Raw genomic sequence first — 21,926 nt, forward strand, 5'->3', positions numbered from 1 at the left:
TTTATCAAGCAGATGGGACAATTACAACAGCACTGTAAAACACTGCCTCTATGGCTGACATAAATTAGAAGCCTTTGGTGCGAAGGCAGGGCACTGTGAGGGCACGATGAGGAGTGCGTCTCTGCGCTTAGCTCCCAAAACTCTTACTGCCAGGAAGCAGTGCCCTGCTCCACAAGTAGCCCTTACAGCTTCAGCCTAGCCACACACAAATTTGCTGTACAGCACTCGGCCCTCGGGCGGGCTGAGGAGCAGTGCTGATGCTAAGGCTGAAGTTTCACTTGGATCAGATCTCCGAATTTTGAGCCATAGGGTCATCTTTTTATCACATGTAGTGAGAAGGATTTAACACTATAACTAATAAACTTGTGCTTATTCTGTAGACATGAATAATATGTAGGACAGATGGTTATGAGCCGCGGCTATAAACTATGCCCTGACCTGATAGACTTTGTAACCACTATACCTTTAACAGCTGATTAAATACTTATTAAAACAGCTATTGATTATTTATTGTTCTTTTATGAAGTATTTATCAGCTACATTGTAATTTAAATCAGGGCCAGGTTTTCAAAGGGTTGGCAGGAGTTCTCCAATTCAAAATGACTTGTTGTTTTAATTAAAAATTTAAAAAGGAGTCTGTGATGCTATTTGCATACTAAGATGGACAGCTGAAGGAAGGTTACAGAGGAGCTCACTCCGTTAAGGCTGCTGAGCACTTCTTTCTGCCCAAAACTGCTGCTTGAGCGCAGGCTCTCCGTTCGGTGCCCCCTGACCTTACTCTCAGCTGGCAGTCCCCAAGGTCCTTCAGGGACTGCGACCAGCCAGTCAGGGGCCAGGGACCCTGTCCTGGGACCCTGCAGACACTCCCATACTTACCGGCCCCGGCATTTCAGCAAGACGTGATACGAGCAAGTGTGTAACTATCGCAGTGTGCTGCAGCTATGACAAGCCTAGAGGGCTGTGTGAGAGGATGGACGAACGTAAAAATTTACAGTGCGTCAGACTCGCCATAAAGTAAAATAGCTCAGCAGGACAGGGTCAAACTCTTCTGCCAGAGCCCTGCGTAATGCAAAGCGCGGGATCTTCCTCAAGCTAATGGTGTCAGTGCGGATTATTTTCTCACATCCTTCAGCAAATGTGCTTTAATGAACCAGTCCTGGCTTACGTTTTCTCTCCTTGCTGCCCAATAGCTTTACTTCTTTCTCTCTATTTTACAAGTGCCCAGGATGGGCACAACCTCCATCTAAATAGGGATGAAGCAGACAGAACAGGAAGCAACTAACTTCCCCTTAACCCAAGTGGTAAATTCAGACCGGAGTGCTTGGTGGAGAGCAGGCAATAATGGCAGGTTAGAAATACAGCTGTGACCCTGAGCTCCCCAATAGTTTCCACTGTGCTAGGAAAGGCAGTAATTTCCTGCTGATTGCTGGATCTTACGCTGTGTCTGGATGTTCTCCTGCGACCCTGGGTGATGAAGATGCATCATCAAGCATGTCATTACAGGCCAGTACCCTTTGATAGTCGTGTTATAGCACAATGCTATTGTATCATGTAACACTGGGTCTTAACACCACTTCGTTTTAAGGCAAATATAATGTGCGGGATGGAAACTGGCTTGAATCCATCCATGCCCCCTCTGACTGAGTCTGCAGAGCCTGCGCACCTGGGAGGAGAAAGCAAAGTCTCCAAGCAGATAGTGTTTCCCCAGCAGCAGCCGTAAAGTTTCAAAAAGGCCACCAGGCCCCAGGACAGCAGAGCGTGTCCCATTTGTCTTGCAAATGCCCATGGTGCCTTCCAGCAGCTCCACAGTTACCTGACTGAAAATCCACCCCGGATGCACTGCTGCAGGGGACTGGGAGCCCCATCAGCCATTGCCATGGACTCAGCAAAGCATTCTGGGCTGACCTGTGTGCAAGAAGGAGCCCTGGGAAGTGATGAGAAAAATGTGCATGCCCTGTATAAGGAGCTTTTGTTTGATGGCATGGAAAATGAGGCAGCCCAAAGCATCACTGGAGAGACCCAAGGACCTGTCCGACTGCCGAGAACAGGCCAGTCTGCAGCAGAAAGCATCCTGCCTTACCTAGCCATGCTTAGTTGCATTTTACAGGGTGAAAAAGGTTTGCAAAGGGGACCCACAGCTTCACAACAAAGTAGTCAGGAACCCAGTCTGCTGAGCTGAACTCCACTTTTCTCTTCCTTCCAGCTTGCTCAGTATAGTGGAGCTTCCCCAGAAGGCAAGCCTGCTCTCTCAGAACTGGTTTAATAACTGTGACATCTTTGTTTACCCCCGTCTTTTTTTAATAACTTCCTGGTCCCCTAACAATCCCTCCATGGGACGTTTGGGAGAATCGACGCCGTTTCCCCCAGAAAACTCCAGGACTATTCTGCTTCAGGTGTATTCTATTTGTTGAACCACACAACAGTGAAAAGGGTCTTTCCGCTGTCTGGAAAAAAAGCTGAGACCCTCCAGGTTTCTACAGAGGAATTGTTGGGGACTCAGAAGTTATTAAAAAGATTGCAGGGTTTGTGTTGGTTATTAAACTAATGCTTTGGAACTTGGCTCTGGTGTTTGGGGACTTACTAGCAAATTACTCACAGCTCTCTTGGGAAGAATGATTGGCACCTGAGGTAGCAGGGATTTAGTTCTAAATGCATGTGCGTTTCTGTGTTATCGATGGTGCTGCGGCCGTGCAATCAGCAAAGTCCCTGTGTCTTGTAGCTGACCATGTTTCTCTTTAGAACTACTTCCCCCACACACACCTCCATAAAAGAATATTTTTATTCAGAAATCACTCAGAGCCAAGAGTCTGCACGCAGACTGGGGAGTGTTGCCCAAAGTGAGGCCCTCACTGTGCAACGGCCACATCAGTTTGTTTGTGCTAGGACAGGTTAAAGGCCCAGTTCCTCCCACAAGATCCTATTGCAGTGGCTTAGTGCAAGCAAATGGCAAGAAGCATGCCCAGATGTTTGGGACAAAAGGAGGGAGGTGGTGAAGTGGTGCAGAACTGGGTTTTATCCTTTGCAGGAATACATGAGACGAGTAAAGGAGATGCAAACCAAGCTACCTAGCTTAGTCTTTCTTCAGAGAGTGAGCAGAGGGGTAGACAAACAGCATTACATGCTGTAATCTCCGTCACCACTGCTGGTCTGGGAAGAGATGGCCATGCATGTCTGAACAGCAACACTTGCAAAATACCGTTTTCTAGGCGATGTGGGAAGGAGCCTAAGGGGACATCAGGAAATGGGTGAGCGCGTCACCATATTATGGGCCGTGTTCATGGGCGCACTGGCAACCTCATGTCCACCTGAACCGGTGCTGGTCCTTGCACAGCTTCTCAGGGTCCGTCTGGAGCTGACCCTTTTCTTGAAATGCCTCCTCTTAAGAGTGGAGCTTCCTGGTGGAAAGGGGTGTCCGTGGCACGGCGATTGGGATGGCTGTGAAAGCATGGCACCAGAGGTGGGAAGGACTCACCAATCTCCTGGGAAAATGGTGATGAAAACTGTAGCGCTGGCAGACAAAAGTTGCTGGGGCAGGAGAGGGTTAGATGGTCAGTCTAGAGCTCTGCGAAGGCCCCATCACCACCACCCAGGAAAGCTCTGCCACACACAGTCATTTTTTAATCCAAGTGTAAATTCTCCAAGTCACCGAGTTGGGAAAACTTGTTATAGAACGGAGCCAGGTACGGGATGAAAAACCATGTTTGCCGTTTGTGAACAACCATGATAAGAGGAAAATAACAGCCAGGCCACATGCTGCCTTCACACTGAAATAAAGAGAGCTTTCTGCAAAGAGACCGTGGTGGGGGGGTTGGTGTTTTTTCTTTTCCTTCTTTGACAGTTCATCACTAAGACTAATGCCTCTGGGGTTTTCAGACACCTGGCTCTCAATTAAACAGCTAATCTGTGAAGCAAGGCACTTAGAGCAGGAAGGAAAAATAGCTTATCAAGTAAACCAGCTCTGGCCTTAGGCTCTTACTGAATTGAATATCAATAGTTTTAAGGGATTCCTGAACATTAGCGACAGCAGTGACCATGACATGGTTTCCAGCGATGCTGCTCTCATCTGGAAGAGAGGAAGAGCACCAGTGGGGAAGCGCCGTCGGCAGGGGACGTTGGTGCACCCTTGAGCTGGCGATGCACACAGGCTGGCGCAGCCACCATGCCGCGAGTGACTGCTCAAGTGACTGCTCTAATCACTTTGGCAGCATCCCCAAACCGGAGAAACACTGGATCTCCTTGCATTTTAGGGATACAAAGCTCAATTAACTTCACATTATTTTTTTTCTCAGCCTAGCCATGGCGAGCAAGTTTCCTTGTGACATGCTTAATTGGGTGTTAAGTCTACAGAGAGCTGCAGCCTGGGATTGTGTTAGGGCTGGGCTGCGAGGAGGGGAAGGGAGGGCGGTCAGAGAGTCCCAGTACAGTGCAGCACCAGGCAGAAGTCCCATCCCACATTAATTGATCACAGTGGTGTGGCTCACCAGGCATCCTTTCCAGAGCTCGCAGGGTCCCCACAAACACAGAGACCTACCCCATGCTTTTCTGAGCAGCAAGGACACAGGATACGTGCTCTTCCCTAGAGGAGAAAGAGGACCCATTTGCATTAAGGGGCTCTGTCTTTAAGACGCGAATGGAAATACAGGAAATATGGGCAGCCATCAGGAGGAAGGACAGCCTTGTCTGGCAGAGAGCATCTCTCCAGCGAGCCAGGTCAGGCATAACAGGGCTTGAACACCGCTGAGATGGGGTTCATCCATGCACTTCACCTTGCAGTCCTCTGTGCATTTCTGCCCGCATCTGCACAGCCAGTACAAAATGGTGCCAGGCAGTAGTTTACAGGATGGGTTTGTCACCAAAACTGCACAGTGCCCCATTTTACCCGGCACCACAGATCTGCTGTAAGTGCACATTTCACATCCAGCAATGCGCACTGGTCCGTACGGTGGGCTGGGTGAGAGCTGAGCGTTTCACCCCCTCACATGATTCCAGGAGCTGAAGCTTTCAGCAAAAAGGAATTCCCAGTGAAATCACAAGAGCCATTGAGACTGCCAGCTCTTCTCAGCACCTCTCAAAATAGGAATGAGGAAATGGACATGGAAATTATTAAGCTTTCCATGAACAAAGGGGGTCGTCACTCGCTACCAATCAAAAAATTGCTCTTTCTTTAACTAGCCTTGGCAATGACGCAAAGTGGCTCTCAGCTGGGATCTTATATCAGTGTGGTTCCAGACTAAGCCCACTGACTCTTCTGAGTTGCCCCTTATTTATACTAGCCAAGCCCAAGGGCTACATCTGAGCTCATATTGTCTAACCTTATGATGGATGATGCCTGGGTTTAATGCAAGATATATGAAAATGTGCCACAGTGCTTGTGCCAGTGCTAAATGCAACGTGCTTGTGCCAGTGCTAAATCCAACATGCCATGACATGTTAGCAAACAGGCACTTACACAAGCATTAAACAAAATTCAGCTGTTCTGCTGGGAATTAAAAAAAAAAAAGTCTTCGCTGTGGTGACAAAATAATGTGCAGGTGTTTCCAAAATGAACTTCCTTTTAATTCAGTATCATCACTCGAGAAGAGTAAATTGACTCTGTTATTAACCATCTCCTATGCAGGAACTTTGTTAACGTGAGTATAGAATTTGCAGCTTAGGAGGCCAATGAGCACCTGCACATGTGCAGATGTTAATGGTTTTTCTTCCTGGGATCTTGAAGTGTAGGATGTGAGAAAGTGTTAGCAAGCTTGCATGGCTGCAGGAGCTGAGAGATGTCACCCACCACATCCTGCTGGGACAGAATTAATTTCATTAACATTGGGATGACAGTAAGCTAGTGATAGCATTAGGACGATTACTGGAGGGGATGCTGCAGGGAGGGCAGCCAGGAGTGTGGGTGTGGAGCACAGGATGCGCTAGGCGATACCACCAGGACTGATGCTTCTCCATACTTTTGTTGAGAACCTGATGAAGGATTTGCCCCAGCACCACCCGCTTCAGCCCATGGCCCAAGGTCGCAATGCAAATCCTCCTTTATGTCTGTCTGAATGTCTCCCTGAAAAGGCTTTCCCGTGATTCACCCATGCCCTGAAGATGCACACGAGGTAAGGAGGAAGGAGGGAAGGAAGCAAGCAGGAAGAATGGAAGGAGGGAAAGAGAGAGAAAAAAAGAGAAAGGAAGGAAGGAGAATGAGAGAGGGAGAAAAGAGAGAGGGGGAAAGAAAGAAAAAAGAAGAAAAGAAAGAAAAAAGAAAAAGAAGAAATGGGAAGGGAAAGGAAGGAAATGAAATGAAAGTAAAGAGAGGAAGGAAGAGAAAAGTGCATTAACGCCTGAAAATCTCATCATGTTGTTTTGAGGGTTATTTTGGGGTGGCTGATTTCAGGCACGTTCACCACTGGCAGGGACTCCATGCCAGATGAGTGAAAAGGGGGCTTTCAGCTCAGCAGCACTCCGGGCCGTGGCTCTGGCTGCAGGTGGGCTTCTCCATCTGGACCTCCATTTCCCTTCCAGAAAGCAAGGATAATCATACTAATCTCTCTTTTATGCTCTTTGAGGTCGACAGATGAAAGACCTCTTTATATATTCGTCTGTCTATATCTAAGTGAGAAGTCCTATTACTAGTTGCATTTTGTCTTTCTTTTTCCCTTTTCCAACCCAAGCCTAGCTCGTTGCAGACCTAGGTCAAGTGTTGAAAGGTAAAATAATAGCTGTGAAAATGCATCCGATGAAGACAGTTGTAGTCATTAGACTACTAATATATAACCAGTGGTATGCATCTCCGCTGCATATATTTTTCTAATCAGATATTTCACCAAGGTTTCCTTCTCCAACTCAAGACAGGACTGCCACTGGCTTTTACTTGGCATATCAAAGTGAGAGTGGCTTGAGAAGATGCTGTACTTTGTAAAAATGTCCTGGAGAGTTGTATTTTTTCACAAGGAAGGGACAATAAGCTGACATGGTTGATACCGTGCTGGATTTAATCTGCGTACTGTGTGAAGTGCTCTGCTGGAATGCAATTAGGTGAAATATGAAATATTAATATGTGATGATTAAAATGTCCTTTTTTTCAGTTGTTACAGTAAAGGGTCCAATGAGTGATGTGAAGTGAATACTGTGTGCTGCAAGAAGGAACACTGATGAATTGGACAGAAAAGGCAAAGAGACTGTTTTCTCTAGGGAATGGCAGGGTTGTATGGGGATAGCTGAAGAGTGCTTTGCACGGGCTTTTTGAATACCCAGTGCCAAGTGTTTTATAAGCTGCTAAACGAGACCCGTGCGGGCCAGTGTTGTCAAATGGAGGAAGTCCCTGACGGTGCCCCAAATCTCACCGTACACAGTGCTAGGAGCCAGGAGGGCCAGTGGCCAACACTCCTGCCGAAGCCCCGCTCCTGGGTGGGTCACTGGGCTGAGGCTGCGGCTCCTCGTCTACCTGGGCAGCGCCAGAAATCAGTGGGCAGATGGCACTCCGGGAGCATCTCATCTGCAGAGACAGTGGGGCCCTGTTGGCCTCATCCCAAGCCTTTCCCAATGGTGTGGCCATCATCTGGCCTGACCTTGAGGTTGCCATCTGGTGCCCGCTGCCCCTTCGCTTGTCCGCCACCGGCACGACTGGTTCTGTGGTGGGGGGCTCACCCCAGGCGCTGAGATCCACCTATGCGGGCTGCAGCGGCGCTGGGGGGACGGTTAGCGCTGGGCAGGGTGACGACGGCCCTGGGGAAATTTACTCGCAAAGTTGTGGTCTGGAGCAGCGGGAGCACAGGGGTCGCCTCCCTTTCGGGGGCACCTGTGCAGAAGAGGGAGCGGGGCTCTCCCAGGGCAGCTCTGCCAGGATTTCCGACCCTGCCACTGGTTCCCCAGGTGTAAAACAGGGATTTCATGGCTCACCTTCATAAAAAGCATTGAGAGCCCAAGGTGAAAAGTGCGAAGTGAGTGCCATTTCACTGCTGCTCTGAGAAAGAGCTGAGAAATAGAGTGGACAAGGGTGGTTTAAGTGTCTGGTGCGTTCTCAGCTCTCGAAGTGAAGATTCATCTGCTATCTATCTGAGTTACCCACGTGAGAAGTGCTTTGCCTTCATACATTTCTTTTATTTTTAAAATAAGCATGCAGCGTGGGCCAGATCCATTGACATCAGCAGAGCTGGGTCATCTTGTACTCACTGAGAGGAACTGGTCCACTTAATTTTGAGGGAAAACACACTAATGTACACCCCACGCTCCCTTCCTACCAGAATCTTCTGGCCAGACCTGTATTCTCACTACATGCTCCGTGCGCAGGGGCAGCTTAACCCTCATCCCTCCTACACAGGCTTAAGGAGCTCAGCTTGCTGATGCTGTTGGTGTTTACAGATGTAAGCAGCTGGTCAGAGATTCAAATATTGCTGTTCTGAGCTCATCAGAATTTGGGAAGCATTTGGGCTAATTGCAGGCTGAGGTTTCCCTAAGCCAGCACTTGAGATGGCAGCAGTAAAATTCTTCAGGGATGGGAAGGTGAAAGGAGGGACGGGCTGAGAGGCAGGGTTATGTTTTGTCTTATTTGGTGCTACAGCTTGAAAATCAAAATGCCTGTCTTTGCCAGCCTAGCCCATATGAGGGCACCTAAGGAGATACTATCGTGGGGAAATCAGGCTGGAGATAGAGAGAGCCGGATGTTAACAGCATGTCCTAAAGACACCTAGGATTTCTGCCATTGAAACATACCGGTAGGTGCCCTCGATGCCAGACCGAGCCCTCTAGTAGGAGGCAGAGTTATCCTTGCCATTCAAACTTGTTTGGTCCTTTCGTCTTCCCACTCTGGATTGCAACTCTAACCCCGACACATACCCAGCTGCATGCTCAGGGATTATGTGCACAGCCTAACACACAAGACCAGCTGGTGCTTTCCAAGTGCACTAATGCCATGGGCGCCCTGCAGGTCCGGAGGCAACTCGAGCCAGCTCTGCCCACACCAGCTCCAGTGCCAAGGCTGCAAGAGGAGCGCATTCCTCTTGGCTGTGCGCAGCCAGACCAGTTTTGGAAATGGTACAGCCCAATTTGACCAACCTGATTGCTTCTTATGATGAAGTGGTGAGATCTGTGGATGAGAGAGCAGGGGAGGCATCTAACTTGACTTCAAGAAAGCTTATGACATGGTCTCCAAGAGTATCCTGGCATCCAAGCCAGGAAATCACAGTCTGGATGGGTGGCTTCCTAAAGCAGTGAAACACTGGCTGGATGGTCGGGTAGTGGTCCCAAGGTGGTGGTTATGGACTTATAGTCTACCCAGTAGCCAGATACAAGAGGAGTTCCTCAGGGGATTTGAGGTGGGGATGAGCAAGGGGTCAAGCATCGGTAGCAAAAGAGATTGGGAACTTGATTAAACTCCAGCAGATAAACAAAGATGAAAAAACTGGGCATGCCTCTCCTAAAGGGGAAGCGGCTAAGTGGGGCCAAGGATGTCTATGGGAAATTGCCTCCTGAGAGCTAGAGGTGCCTAAAGACCATGTGCTGCGGCACATCTGCCCCAAAACAAAAACTACGGGGCAGTCCGTGTGATCGAAAACTGGCTTCTCCAGGTGTAAAGTCACACGATAGCATCACTGCCCTGAGAAATCACTGAGCCCATGGGACAAGGCCAGGCTCGGATGCCAAATGGGTCAAGTCCAGGGCTACCTCAATACAAGTACCGTAGATACAGTCTGCAGGCCCTCCAGAAGTCCCCCACACCCCCAGCTTGTCCCTGAGTCCCGGGGGCTTAGGAGGGAGATTTCCTGGGGGTTAGCCATCCTTAACCAACCTCTCACAGGGCCTTTTGCAGATCCTCAGGCTTTCTGAGAAAGCTCAAGTTGCATATTCAAAATGACTAAACAACTGGAAATCTTTAGCCTCGACTTTTTCTCGGTTCCTCCACCTCTGCAAAAGGAGTGGCGATCGTTTCGTATGTGAATCTCTTCCAGACTGCCTTATGTTCATTAGCAGAACTGTGCTTAGAGGACAGGTCCCTATTGACCAAAACACTGCAAGAAATATATTAAAAATATAATATTATGTGGATATTATTATATAAATTGGTATCTCAAGCACCTGAAGAAGTTAGGCACCTATTTGCCAAGGATTTGAGGATTCAATTCGCTTAGAGTCCTTCAAAAATCTTAGCCTTCAGTAATTTTTCCCAATGTTTTTAAAAACTCTCTGCCAGCAACTATTTTAAAAACAATAAAATAAAAATATCTGACTATTTTAATCTGTAGGAGTGAAAAGAAAAATATAGCAAACCAGACTCAGACAATGTCTAACTTTTTTCAATTGAATTTAGCAGGAAAATTGTGTCCAGTCTCAACGGTAGGTTAATAGAATCATAAACGCTAGAGATGGATAAGTTTTATTGTGTCATTGCATCCTCCCTCTGCTCCTTGTAGAAGATCATCCGTGCCAGATATTTCCAATGCTCTGTATCGTCTGGCTTTAGAAGATTAGAGGAACCGAGTGTCCAATTCTTTGTGCTCTGAAAATTAAAAAGGCTGGGGTCTGGCAGTCGCAGCTTGTCTGTTTGGAGCTCATTGATTGCAATCGGTTTTAAAACTCTCTGTATCTCCCCGGCTCGGGTTGCAAACGCCATCTGCATGCAGGGCTTGCTGAGACTTGTCTGCTGTCTCTTTACCTCTGTGCTGGACTGATGGTTCAAATCCTGGAGATACAGAGCTAGCAGCAGCGAGCTCTAAAACATTGATGCTTGTCGGTATACAGAGAAGCACCCTCAGGCAAAAATTGGACTGTGCAAAGAACCAGCCAGCCTGGGCGCCCCGAAGGGCCGGTAACTAAGCGGTATCCTTCAGAAGGACATCCATCACCTAAGGAGACAAAGAGGGCTCACCCTGCGAAGGGGTGAGATAGATATTAATGAACTTACCCCCCCCCCCAAACAATTTTAGGGGAAGAGAGGCACAACCAGAGAGTTTTCACGTCCTGTGGGGGAAGCCCTGTGCAAGAAAAGGACTTTGGCTCTTTAAAAGTCTCAGGTGCAACCTCAAAGAGCACAGCAGAAAACGGTGCTGTTTTTCCTTGGCTTACATCTGTCTAGTGATGACTGGAGGAAAGAGGAACTGTGAGATCTGGGGCTTGGGCAAGGCCAGAGTACTGCGTGCCATGGGCAGCTGTAGCTTGGGCAGCCTGAGCTGCGGGCAAGCAGGGCCCACTGGGGCTCGGGGACGAGCGAAGGCAAGCAGGGCTCCGTGGGAGCCGCACCGAAGCGGCCCGGGCAGCACCACTGCCGCCATTCCTACCTCAGGCGGAGCTGCTGAAAATACCTTCTGCAACTCTGAGCTGACTTTTCCCAGGTGGATGTCATGCAGTGCATAATAAAGTAATCCCAAAACATCCCCTGTGCCTCTGGAAAGAGGGAGAGAAATCCAACTGGTATCTTTGGACAGCTGTATTTTTTTCTGCAGACGTGATTGCTGTCTGATAGACAGCAAGACTAGATTTAATTTCACACAGTCACCACTCTGGTCCTTTCCCATCCCTTGTCTTCAGAGGCGAAGCAAGGATCACACCTCATGGCTATGGAAAATGGAACGTAGTGGCTCAGTACCGCATCTCTGGTTGACGGCCTGGAGATTCCCAAGCTAACAGTGACACCTCCTGTTTGTACAACATTCAGCTAGGAACCAGCTCACCCAGGCTGGGGCAGAAATGCAAGAGCAAGCAGGGAACAGTACAACCATCAGGCATCCTCCTTCTGCACACAGAGTACTTTGCTATCTAAATCTCATTTGCAGCCAGAAAAAAATCAAGTCCTCTTCCAGCTGCAAGTGCCGATCCACAGGGACAAGTCTGTGCCTTTGTCTAGTGAGAGCTGACCTGTGCTGAGAGGTGCTTAGGAGAGAAAAGCCCGGAGAGATGAGCATGAACTAAGGTGCAGAATGGAGATTGCTTACAAAAACAAAAAAAATATGGTCCTTGAATTGCAATTAATTATGGACTGTTAAAAGTTGTCCTTTAATTTTTTATTTAGAAGTAAAATTTATTTAAATAGCATTTTGCTTCCCAAGAGCTACTGGTTTACACCCAGAGCACCAGAGAACCTGATAAATACAGCGTTTCTGGCAAGTTTTGCCCTGACTAGGTGAGAATCCCCTCCCCAACACACAGAGGTGAGACCCTCCAGCTAAGCTGAGGAGTTGTTGGTTTTTTTTGCTTCCGGCTTATTGGGAGTTACCATCTCTTTACCCACTCCTGTAAGACTCTGGTAATTCCCTTGTGCAGTTTCCTGACTCTCTCAATTTTTTCATTCAGGTGTTCAAGATGTCATTGAAGGTGCAGACAAGTAACATCACAAACAAGAATGACCCCAAGTCCATCAACTCCAGAGTCTTCATTGGCAATCTCAACACAGCTGTGGTCAAGAAGTCAGATGTGGAGACCATTTTCTCCAAGTACGGCCGAGTGGTGGGCTGCTCCGTTCACAAGGGCTATGCCTTCGTACAGTACTCCAATGAGAGGCACGCACGTGCTGCTGTCCTGGGTGAGAATGGGCGCGTGCTTGCCGGCCAGACCCTGGGTAAGTCTTCTCCCTAGGTATTTTGGGAGTCAGGACGCAGCAAGGGCTGAGGAAATGGGAATCAGGAGCTGAGCGGGATAACATGGCTAGGACGGTAGGATCCTCACCAGCCAGGGCCCTATCCCATAGCGCCCAAATGAGGCAAGCGGGGCAGACCCATAGATGGTAACCAGGTTTCAATCAAGAGCCCAGATCATCAGGCAAGTCCACAGTGATGAGGCAGGTCTGAGGTCAAGGCAGGAATTCGGTCCTCAGGTCCGGGTCAGACACAGTCTGATGATCACTGGGCCAATCCATAGTGACAAGGCAGGTCTGAGGTCAAGCCAGGAAGTCAGTCTGCGGGTCAGGGTCTGGATCTGGATCGGTAGGGTCCGTGGCTGGGCATGGGTACCGGGGACAGGTACAATAGAGCCGAAGACTAGAACTCCTGAAGAAGCATTTCTGAGGAAGGGGCTGGGTGCCCAGGCCAGACCTTAAATGGGGCTCTTGGGCCTGTGGGCAGGGACTATGGTAGGGGTCCCAAGTAAGGCTGGTCAGGATCGGTATGGCCTATTAACGCCCTGACATTAGGCCCCAGAAACTCACATTATGGACTGTGATTGTAGAAGCTAAAACACAGAGTCCTGAATGATCCCATTTTCTCGTCCTTAAAGCCTTGCGCTGGTAGGGATGGAAAAGGCTGGGAGAAAACTTTTCCTCGTTCTGTTTCTGGACAGGGCCATGAGTTTCTGAGGTCTGGGGTCCCTGAACACTCTCATTTGTTTAGTTACTGATTATATTGCGCCTGGCGTGATCTTAGCCTCTGCTTAACATGCCGGCATAAACGATCTAACAGGGAGCTTGCATGGAGAAAAACAGATGTGCCCAAATTAACCGTGTGTCATTAGTATTCATACATGTTAACTGCAATGGCTGGATTATGGCATTTAAAAGTCACTGGAGCATGAAGATATGTTAACATTATTGATATTATTGCAATACTAAAAGCCCCAGTGCATTTTAGGCACATTTAGACTCTGTACATGTGTAGCAAGAGGTGTTCACTGCTATGAATCTTATAGTCTAAACAGCAAAGAGCAGGGCAACTTCAAGTCTTCTGTGCTTATCCTTTCTGCTTCTAGTCATAGAGGAGATCATGAGGATGGCCTGAGAAGAGAGCCTTGATATCCTTTTTCCCATGCCAGTGCCCTTCACTCTGGGCGACGGCACTGTCTGGACTTTGTAGAGGCTATGGGGGCTTAAGATAAAAATCCTGCATTGATGATACTGACAGACACTGGTGTTGTGCCCTTCATTTCAAGGTTGCCCGGACTAAAATGACAGCAGCTCATCACCTGTAGGGCTTCCCCTAGCACTAGAAGATAAACTTCATCTCACCTTTCTTTCACCATTCGAAAATCAAGTGTCCAGTCATGACTGATCACCTAGACATCCTCTACAGTCAGCAGAGCTGGGCATCTCGGGGAGTGAGTGCTCAGCTTGGGATGAAGATGCCCGCCTTACCCTTTACCTGTCGAGAGAGTCTAACTCTGAGTACCTCTGACAAACTTTACTTAACTGGTGTTAAATGAGATGAATTCCTCCCCTCCCACCCCCCGATAAGTGAAAGTCTCTGGTCTACCACTGCTGGGTGATAAAAAATAACAAACAAAAACACCCCAGCTGCTCCCAGCTGCATCCTTATTTTGCAGATTGCCCCGAAGTGTCACATGCTGAGAAGCTCTTGTCAGCAGCTCTAAGCTGAGAATTGGAATTGAAGACAGCATTTTTAATGAAAAATTGTTATTTCTGAGCCTGCTGCAGGCAGTGGTCGTTGGACACCCAGGGAAGAGATTTGCAGCCCGTTCCCACTCTGCTTCTGGCACAACAGTCTGAAAGAAGAAGTTGAACGGTAGATCCGATCCTTAAGACTGTATATTGTTTCCATCTATGGTTTATTCAAACACCAGAAACTCTTCTACACTTCTCTTGCCTTCAGCACAGAGGAAAGTTGAAGGCAAAGGCTGAAGTGAATTGTGCCAGCGTTGCTTCCAGTTGCTGAAGAGAGATGACTAGGAAAGGGTACCCTGATAGGAACCTCTGATACCGTCCTCAGTGCTGGGCCCAAATGTCTGGTTAACTGACAAGACAAAGGGACAATTTGTGGCTGTGAGTCCTGCTCACATACTGGAGGAGGTGCAAATGCAGCTGCCTTTAATCTGCCTTCTTTTCATGAACCAGTCCTGCCACAGAAGAGCTCAGCAGGCTTTTCTGTGCTGTCGGTGACATAAGGGCCAGAAACGCTGGCATGCTCCCCTTGCAGGAGAATCCAGCAGGGAGGAGGAGAAAAACATCTTTGCACAAAACAAGCAGTCAGGGAACTGCTGGTGGAAAGCCCCCCGAAAAGAGGAGGTCACAGCCACGCAGGCTGTGCTAATGGGGAGAGGAAGGATGGGCTCAGACAAGCAGGGGACGTGGTAGACACGTTGCCAAAGAGGATATTCCTGCTTCTATTCAAAGGCAGAGTTCAGGGAAGTGGGGAACTCTTAAGCTGATGCTGAAATTTCCCTCCCCAGGCAGGCAGTGGGAAAGTAGCCTGCTTTCTGCCCTGGCAGGAATGTTTTCGTCTTTAAGTTAGAACCTGTGGGTACAATCAAAAATGTCAAGCTCCAAAACAGGTTCTGAATTTGAGTCTCATCTGCAGGTTGCAAGTATTTCATCCCCTAGGCTCCCTGAAGGTGCTGGCCAGAGCAAACATCCGTTTCCAGCTCCATCCGGTAACTTAAGCAGGGCAGGATGCAGCCATGTGTTCCTTTGGAATAGCAGCAAACCATCACTCCTTCACGTGAACGGCTGCGTCCAGCACAGCAGGGCTAGCAGGAGCTCACTGGCACTCACCGCCCGCATGGGACTAACACACAGCTCGCCTGCTGAGGCATGCTGAGCTCGTGCAGGCTCTGTGGGGCGACATGGCTCTAGGCAGTGCCCAGTGTAGGGGCAAAGTACCCCCAACCTAGTGAGGGGCAGTGCAAGGCAGCCTGTTCCCCAGTGCCAGCAGGAGGTCACTGAGCAAGAGAGCATCCCTGTCTGAATCCAAAACCACTCCTCCCCATCAAGCACTCACTGTAATGACTCAGTTGTAGTACCCCTGCACAGCACAGTTTAAACAAAAAAGCCCTTCCTGGGAAGGCAGGCTCTTTCCCGCTTCGGTTGTTCAGGGAATGAGAATTTACACCAAAGTTTAAGAAAAGCTTGAAAGCTTTGCATGCCATGTCAGTGCTATGCCTGTCACTCTTGCCTGAGCTGCCGTGTCATCTGAGGAGCACTTGCCTTCCCCAGCATCCTTCAAGGCTCTTGGAACTCCTTTCAATAGGTCTTATTTCAGAAAAGCGGGGCCTTGCAGAAACCCCTGTCTGGGGTTTCCTTATCTGGAAATAACCCTTTTCCTGGTTTCCTTATCTGGAAATAATTCCAGCTCTCAGTGGTACTTGCCCACTCCAGTAATACAGCTGGCGGGGCTGCCATGATAGAGACCTACCCCAGCCTAGCGGTGGCAGGAGGGTTCAGCCTTCTGTCTGCAAGCAGCATTTTGCAATACGTAACAGAATGAATGAGCAAAGCAACAGCTCATGTTTCTAGCTGCCATCACCCAGCTAAGGTCAGCTCTCAGGTTAGGTGGTCTAATATCGTTTCTTCCATCTTTTCTTTTTGATTCTTCTTCCTTTATCACCAGATAGGCAAACACTTGTGCTTGCATTTTAACTGATCAGCAAGATACTGAGTGCTTTGTGAAAAGGAGGTGTTTGAAACCATAGCTGTAGCACATGTTGTGCTGGGACACAGTCTGCTTTGCAAGGTGTAGCAGGTCCTGGCTACTTCTGTGCTTTCTGCAGAGGCTCCCAGATACACCAGAGGTTGCAGGAGGCTTCCAGTGCTCTTCGCTGGTAGCTAGATCAAACCAGTAACCTGGCCCTGCCACCTCTGCTAGACAATAGACATCCTTCTGATTTCATGTGGGCAAAGATGCCTGGACATGAGGGATAGATACTGCCACAGGGTGGGCAGATAGATTCAGTGACAGCTACAGAGGGGACAGATGAAAAGGAGTTGATGGAATTCAGTGATGCAGAGGAGGGAGCCAGACTGGGAATGAGATGCAAAATCTATTCAGGTTGATGTGCGTGCTGAGCTCTTGTCTCTCCTTATTCAGTATCAAGGGAATCCTGAGGGAATCTAAGTGCTCATCAGTGCTATAGGTTGAAAGCACAAATTTCTGGTCTGACTACACGCATCGATGAAGGTTCTGCTGTGCTATTTCTAGCGGTGCATACCAGCAAATTGAGCTAATTAGTGTCATTATCCCCCTTTGGGCTTGCATTGCATCTCCCTTGAAGGGTGTTAATCAGCATGGTGCTGCCATTAGCTCTCCGTTTTGCAAGAAAAGTGACTGGCAGCTTGTGAGATGCCCCTGATGGCCAAAAGGGTTGTGTTCTGGAGTGCACCAAGGAAGAGTTTGCTCCCTTCTTCTTTTACAGCAAATGGTCATTGCCAACAGCATTGCATTGCTCCAACAGACTCAAAGGCAACCACATGCTTAATAGGCACACTGGCAGCAGTTGTGCACAGACCTGCCCTGTCCCATAGCCTTGCATGTCCATGTCCAAGGGTGTCCCCTCAGGCCAGACACTTCTTCCCTTCAGACGGTGAGTATGGGAGGACAGAAGGTGAACGGCAGCAAAGAATTCAGACGGTTTGATCTGAATGCGCCCCCACAGCTGGCAGTAGCAGCACATGGCATGGCCACCCCCAGCGATTCATCCTTTGCTCATGAGGAACACGTTGCCAGGGCGTCACAATACATACACGCGTGCCTGTGCCTAGGACTTGTGCCTGGCAGCAGGAGGGAAGCATGGCCATTAAGCAAATAAATACAGTACATTTCCATATCCATGGTCAAAATGGTAACACATGCTCTGCACAGCTATCCTGCTACTACTCTTTCCTGTCCCAGACAGAAGAAACCCCCAGAGCCTTAGGCTAAGGTCACGCTAGTGTCTGAGTGACGGCCTGCTATCACGCTCGCTGCACAAGCTTGTAAATAGGGTAAGCTCCAAATTCAGCAGAATGACATCTCTTGCTGGAGTGAGGCACCTCTAGGCCCTGAAGAGGAGTCAGAGGAACGCCACAGGAAGACATTTGGGGGCCTGTCTGTGCTCCAGGAGCCCAGTGTATGCACCTCCCAGGCTATCACCAGCGCTCGTGCACGGCTCTTGGCGCGCGCCTCCAGAGCCGCGTCTCACATGTGCAGCCTGTGCACCAGCTCCAGTTGTCCTAGCAGTGCTGCAGCTTCCTTAAGCTCCCAAAGATTTTTTTTAGTTAATAATGAAGTCAGCACCCGATTCATTTCAGCTCAATTTGTAAGCTCTTTATTTCAATGGTGAGCAGACCAGCCTGTCCCCATGTTTCTCCATAAAGGCCCTTGCTCCCTTCATGTAGCTTGAAAAAAGTAGTAACTAATAAGATTAGGACTTAAACCTGTTGAGCTTCATGGCAGATCCTGCAGGTCCTGAAGAGGTGAGAGCTTAAATACTCCAGCTGGCAGTCACGGATCTACCAACTCTGAGCCCAAAATGGAGAACTTCAAATCCACCTGCACTTCAGAGGCTGAAACTTGTTGCACAGCTAGCTTAGCAAAAGGACCTGCACCAGCACTACAGGGCAACCCATGCCTAGCCCCATACAAAAAGTGCTTTCCAGGCTGCGTGAGAAAATCCTATCCAGTCTGGCTCAGATCTGCTGTGTCCAGTGATAGGACGTTTATTTACATGGAAAAGACCTGAACAGCACAAGAAGTTTGGGAGTGATCTGAGAAGCCAGGAGGGATTTGCTCACTCCCAGGCCAAGAAACTAGGAGAGAGTGAGGCCTCGTGCCCCTTCTGCTTCTGTGCGGTTCTGGGGCCATGCTCAGCGTTCGGTTGCCAAGCTCTCTACAGACATCATTAAATTGGCCATATCACTTTATTCTCACGTCAAAAGCATATTTGGCACCAAGGCTGCGGAGACAATTTCCTCTGCAGATTAGAATAGCTCATTCTCACCTGCCCTAGTACAAGATCTGCCTCCAAGATCAATTGGGGTGACTGCAGGCGTGTGTCTGCACCCTGTGCAGCTTTTAACGCAGCCCAATCCACAGTGATGCCCAGGTGGCTTATACTTAAAATTCATTTTATTCTAGAAGGAACAAGGGATAAATTGTAACTACCAGTTAGCAGCATCCAGCGGTTTTATGTATTATCTATGCCTTATCATAATCGTGCTGAATTCTTTTGAGAGAAGCAGCCAAGCTGGTGTGCATGAATTAGGCCACGTGCAGAGTATTCATGTTTGAAAATAAATGGTTAGTAGCTATATAAAGGGAAAGAAGAGACGTGCCAAGGGTAAGAACACATTCGCCCTCTAGTGAAAGTCCAGCGAGGCTTCTAACTTGCTAAAAGGTGGTGGGGATGCAGCAATGTTGGCTTGGAGTGATGGGTCTGTGCCAGTTAGGTCTGGAGGGGAGTTTGTCTCTGCAGGCAGGAGGGCTGGGCACAGCGTCCTTTGCCCCATGGCTGGGCACATTCGAGTACAGCGCCTCGTGAGCCCGGAGCTATAACGATAGCTGCATTTTTATTCATTGCAGATATCAACATGGCTGGGGAACCTAAACCTAACAGACCTAAAGGGCTGAAGAGAGCAGCCTCCGCGTTGTACAGGTAGGTCTTCACCGTGTCACCTCCCTGCAGTGATGTCTCAGGGCAGATAATTTCCCACTCCACAAGGTGCTGCCCCCAGCTCCTGGCACTTACCCCAGAAACCCCTCGGCTGCTGCTGCACACTGAGATCGCTTTCCATGGACTTTTATGAGCCTGGCCTTTTTAACATACTGAACTCAAGGGAGAAGAGCCAGTGAGGGGCGTGAGCTGGCAGAGCTAGGGTTTGGCCAGGGCTTGGGGTGGTGTGAGGCTCCACCTGGGTGCAGCCTGGGCCGTGGACGGAGCTGGACCGGGGGCCTGTTGAAGGAATGCAAGCAGTACCTGCTTTGAACTGCATCAGAGATGTTGAAATGGATCTGAAAACGAGAAGCCCTCCCCTCCAGCACCAGCTCCTTGTCTCTGCTCCTGCCAGGGAGCAGCCAGGGAGTAGGAGCAGGGCATAATGGCACATACCGCACGTTGGAGGAGAATAGGGAACAGGGATGATTTAGGCAAAGACGCTGGAGAACAGGGCAAGAAAAGAATGGCAGGGAAAGGGAGATAAGAAAGGAAGAAGGAAGGAAGACCTTGGGGCAACCAGTGAAGGTAGACCAAGGAGGTGGTAAGGAGAAGCTCTGAGGGAGCCCATGCTGCAGAGCAGCAAGGAAGACAGAGACCAAGGGAATGGAAGGGACAAGTGGGACATGGAGTTAGTCTGTGGGAGAGGTAAGGAGTTACTGATGTCAGAGTGAGCCTTCACTGCGACTATTGCCAACTCTAGAGGCTTTATCATTAGTCTCACAAGAACTGAAGATTTTCATTTAAGCCCAGAGTCTGAAGTCATCTGAATATGAGAGGAACTCTGCTCTCATTAAGTTCTGGCTCCGAAAGTTGTAGAACGGATAACTTGAAAAGGTATCGTGAGAGTATCCTCCTGGTTCAAGAACCCAAAAGCAAATACCAAGATTCCAAAATGTGTTTAATTAATAATTCTTACGATCTTTGTGCCAGTCTCCTGGTTTGGAGAGGGGTCAGGATTTAGAATGTGTGATGCTGGGAAGAGGAATAAAATCAATATCATTGTTATAGGTGGGTGTTGTAGTAAGAGGGAATCAGGAGAGAACTGCAGATTTTTCTACAAAAAAGGGAAAAGTGAATGAAGAGAAATGAAAAAAAGTGTGAAAAGAGTCAAGAGGGAGGAAAGAAAGGATGTGGAGAGAGGGGGAAGAAAAGAAAGGGAAAGAACAGTAATGAAAAGAAAGTTGGAAGACCTAGAAATAAAGCATAGCTGCCTGCTTATGAGAATGAAGCCCAGCAGTAGTGTTCAAGCATGGGCCCAGAGTCTGCCCCGAGCTAACTGCCTCCCTTTTCTGGCTCCCTCCGGTAGCCCCTGGGAGGGCACCCTGCTGCCTTGCGGGTGCTGATGGCAAGAGCCGAGGGTTTACAGGGTGGCTGCCAAGGTCAGCTAGAAGCAGGTTTATTGTTTTTAATTACATGGAAAAAGTACAAGTGTTTTTAATTACATGGATAAGGGATTTCTTCTGGGCTCATGGCTTGCGCTCGGGGCTTTCTGAGCGCCCTTTCTGTGTGGCAGCTGTGCTCGTCCTCTGCACACCCCAGCCATGTGCTGTCATTGTGGGGGGTCTCTGTCCAGATTCAGCCACACAGTCCCACAACGGCACAACCAGGGCTAATGAGCAGCCAACCTCGGTGGTGATAGCGCAGTCCCGACTTGGGCAACCCAACCAAACCTCCTGAAACGTCCCTTCCACCACTCCCAGGTGATCTGGCAGAACCTTCCCCAGGTCTCTTGGCTGAGCTCCTTCTTTGCAGCTCTCACCAGGGAAATTTGTCCTCCCACCCAGGGCAGCGTGTCCCTCCCAGCTCTTTTGGCCACCTTGACTCATAGGACCTCTTGGCCTTCCCCAGCCTGGCCCTGCTGTCACTGCAACGTAGCCCCGGCCAGCAGCAGAGAGGACATGAGTGCCCCGCTGTCGTCAGCACCACACAGGTGACGAGGGTCCAGCAGCGCCGGGAGCTCAGCCCCTCTCTTCGTGGGAGGCCCGAGGGTGGCTGGGGCCATGCTTAGCAGATTACAGGTGTCCCGTTAGGCTTACGTTGGCTCAGAGTTGCCCTATCTCGCCCCACTAAACACTGGGAGTGCAACCAGCATTGCCACAGCTCCTGCAGTTTTCCCTTGGATAGAAAACCCGGGGCACCTGAGTGCAAGCCAAGGTCTTTCATCACCTGCCAAAAAAAAAAAAAAAACCCGAGACAAAGGAACTCTCACAGTCCCAGCCACCTCTTCTTTAAAGTATCTCTCTTAGCGTCTTAAGTTTAAAAGAAAAATTAGCAAAAAGGAAAATTAGCAAAGCAAAAGCATCGGGCTCAGGTGCTGCGCTTTGCACGTGGCTCCGTCCCCCGAGGCCGTCCGCGGCACACCTGGTCTCCGAGGTTGCCAGACTGTTGCCTGCAGGCTTTCAAACTTTGCACAGCGGAGTGGGGAGGGCACTGGTTGAGCCACCTGTCTCTTCCAAATCGTTTTGCCCTTCATAGATAAGAAATGTGATCCCGGCGAGTCGGACTGGCAGGGAGGGACGGCTGGGAGGGCAGGTGGTGCTGCGGAGTTACAGCACATTGATTTCCAAGACATAAACCTCAGCATTCAGGGAAAGATTATG

At 49.1% G+C, this 21,926-nt stretch overlaps 1 protein-coding gene across 9 annotated transcripts in view; it reads left to right on the forward strand.

The window, feature by feature from the left end:
* The window catches only part of RALY (RALY heterogeneous nuclear ribonucleoprotein), a 163,184-nt gene that overhangs the window by 124,354 nt on the left and 16,904 nt on the right, over window positions 1-21,926 (forward strand). For all 9 annotated transcript variants that reach the window (XM_068912431.1, XM_068912430.1, XM_068912424.1 and 6 more), the window contains 2 exons: window positions 12,271-12,535; window positions 19,194-19,266. In XM_068912431.1, the coding sequence (XP_068768532.1) occupies window positions 12,280-12,535; window positions 19,194-19,266 (329 nt within the window). In that variant the 5' untranslated portion in view covers window positions 12,271-12,279. The remainder of the gene's footprint in view (window positions 1-12,270; window positions 12,536-19,193; window positions 19,267-21,926) is intronic.

This window comes from Struthio camelus, chromosome 18, assembly GCF_040807025.1.
Source record: "Struthio camelus isolate bStrCam1 chromosome 18, bStrCam1.hap1, whole genome shotgun sequence".
Taxonomy (NCBI): Eukaryota; Metazoa; Chordata; class Aves; order Struthioniformes; family Struthionidae; genus Struthio; species Struthio camelus.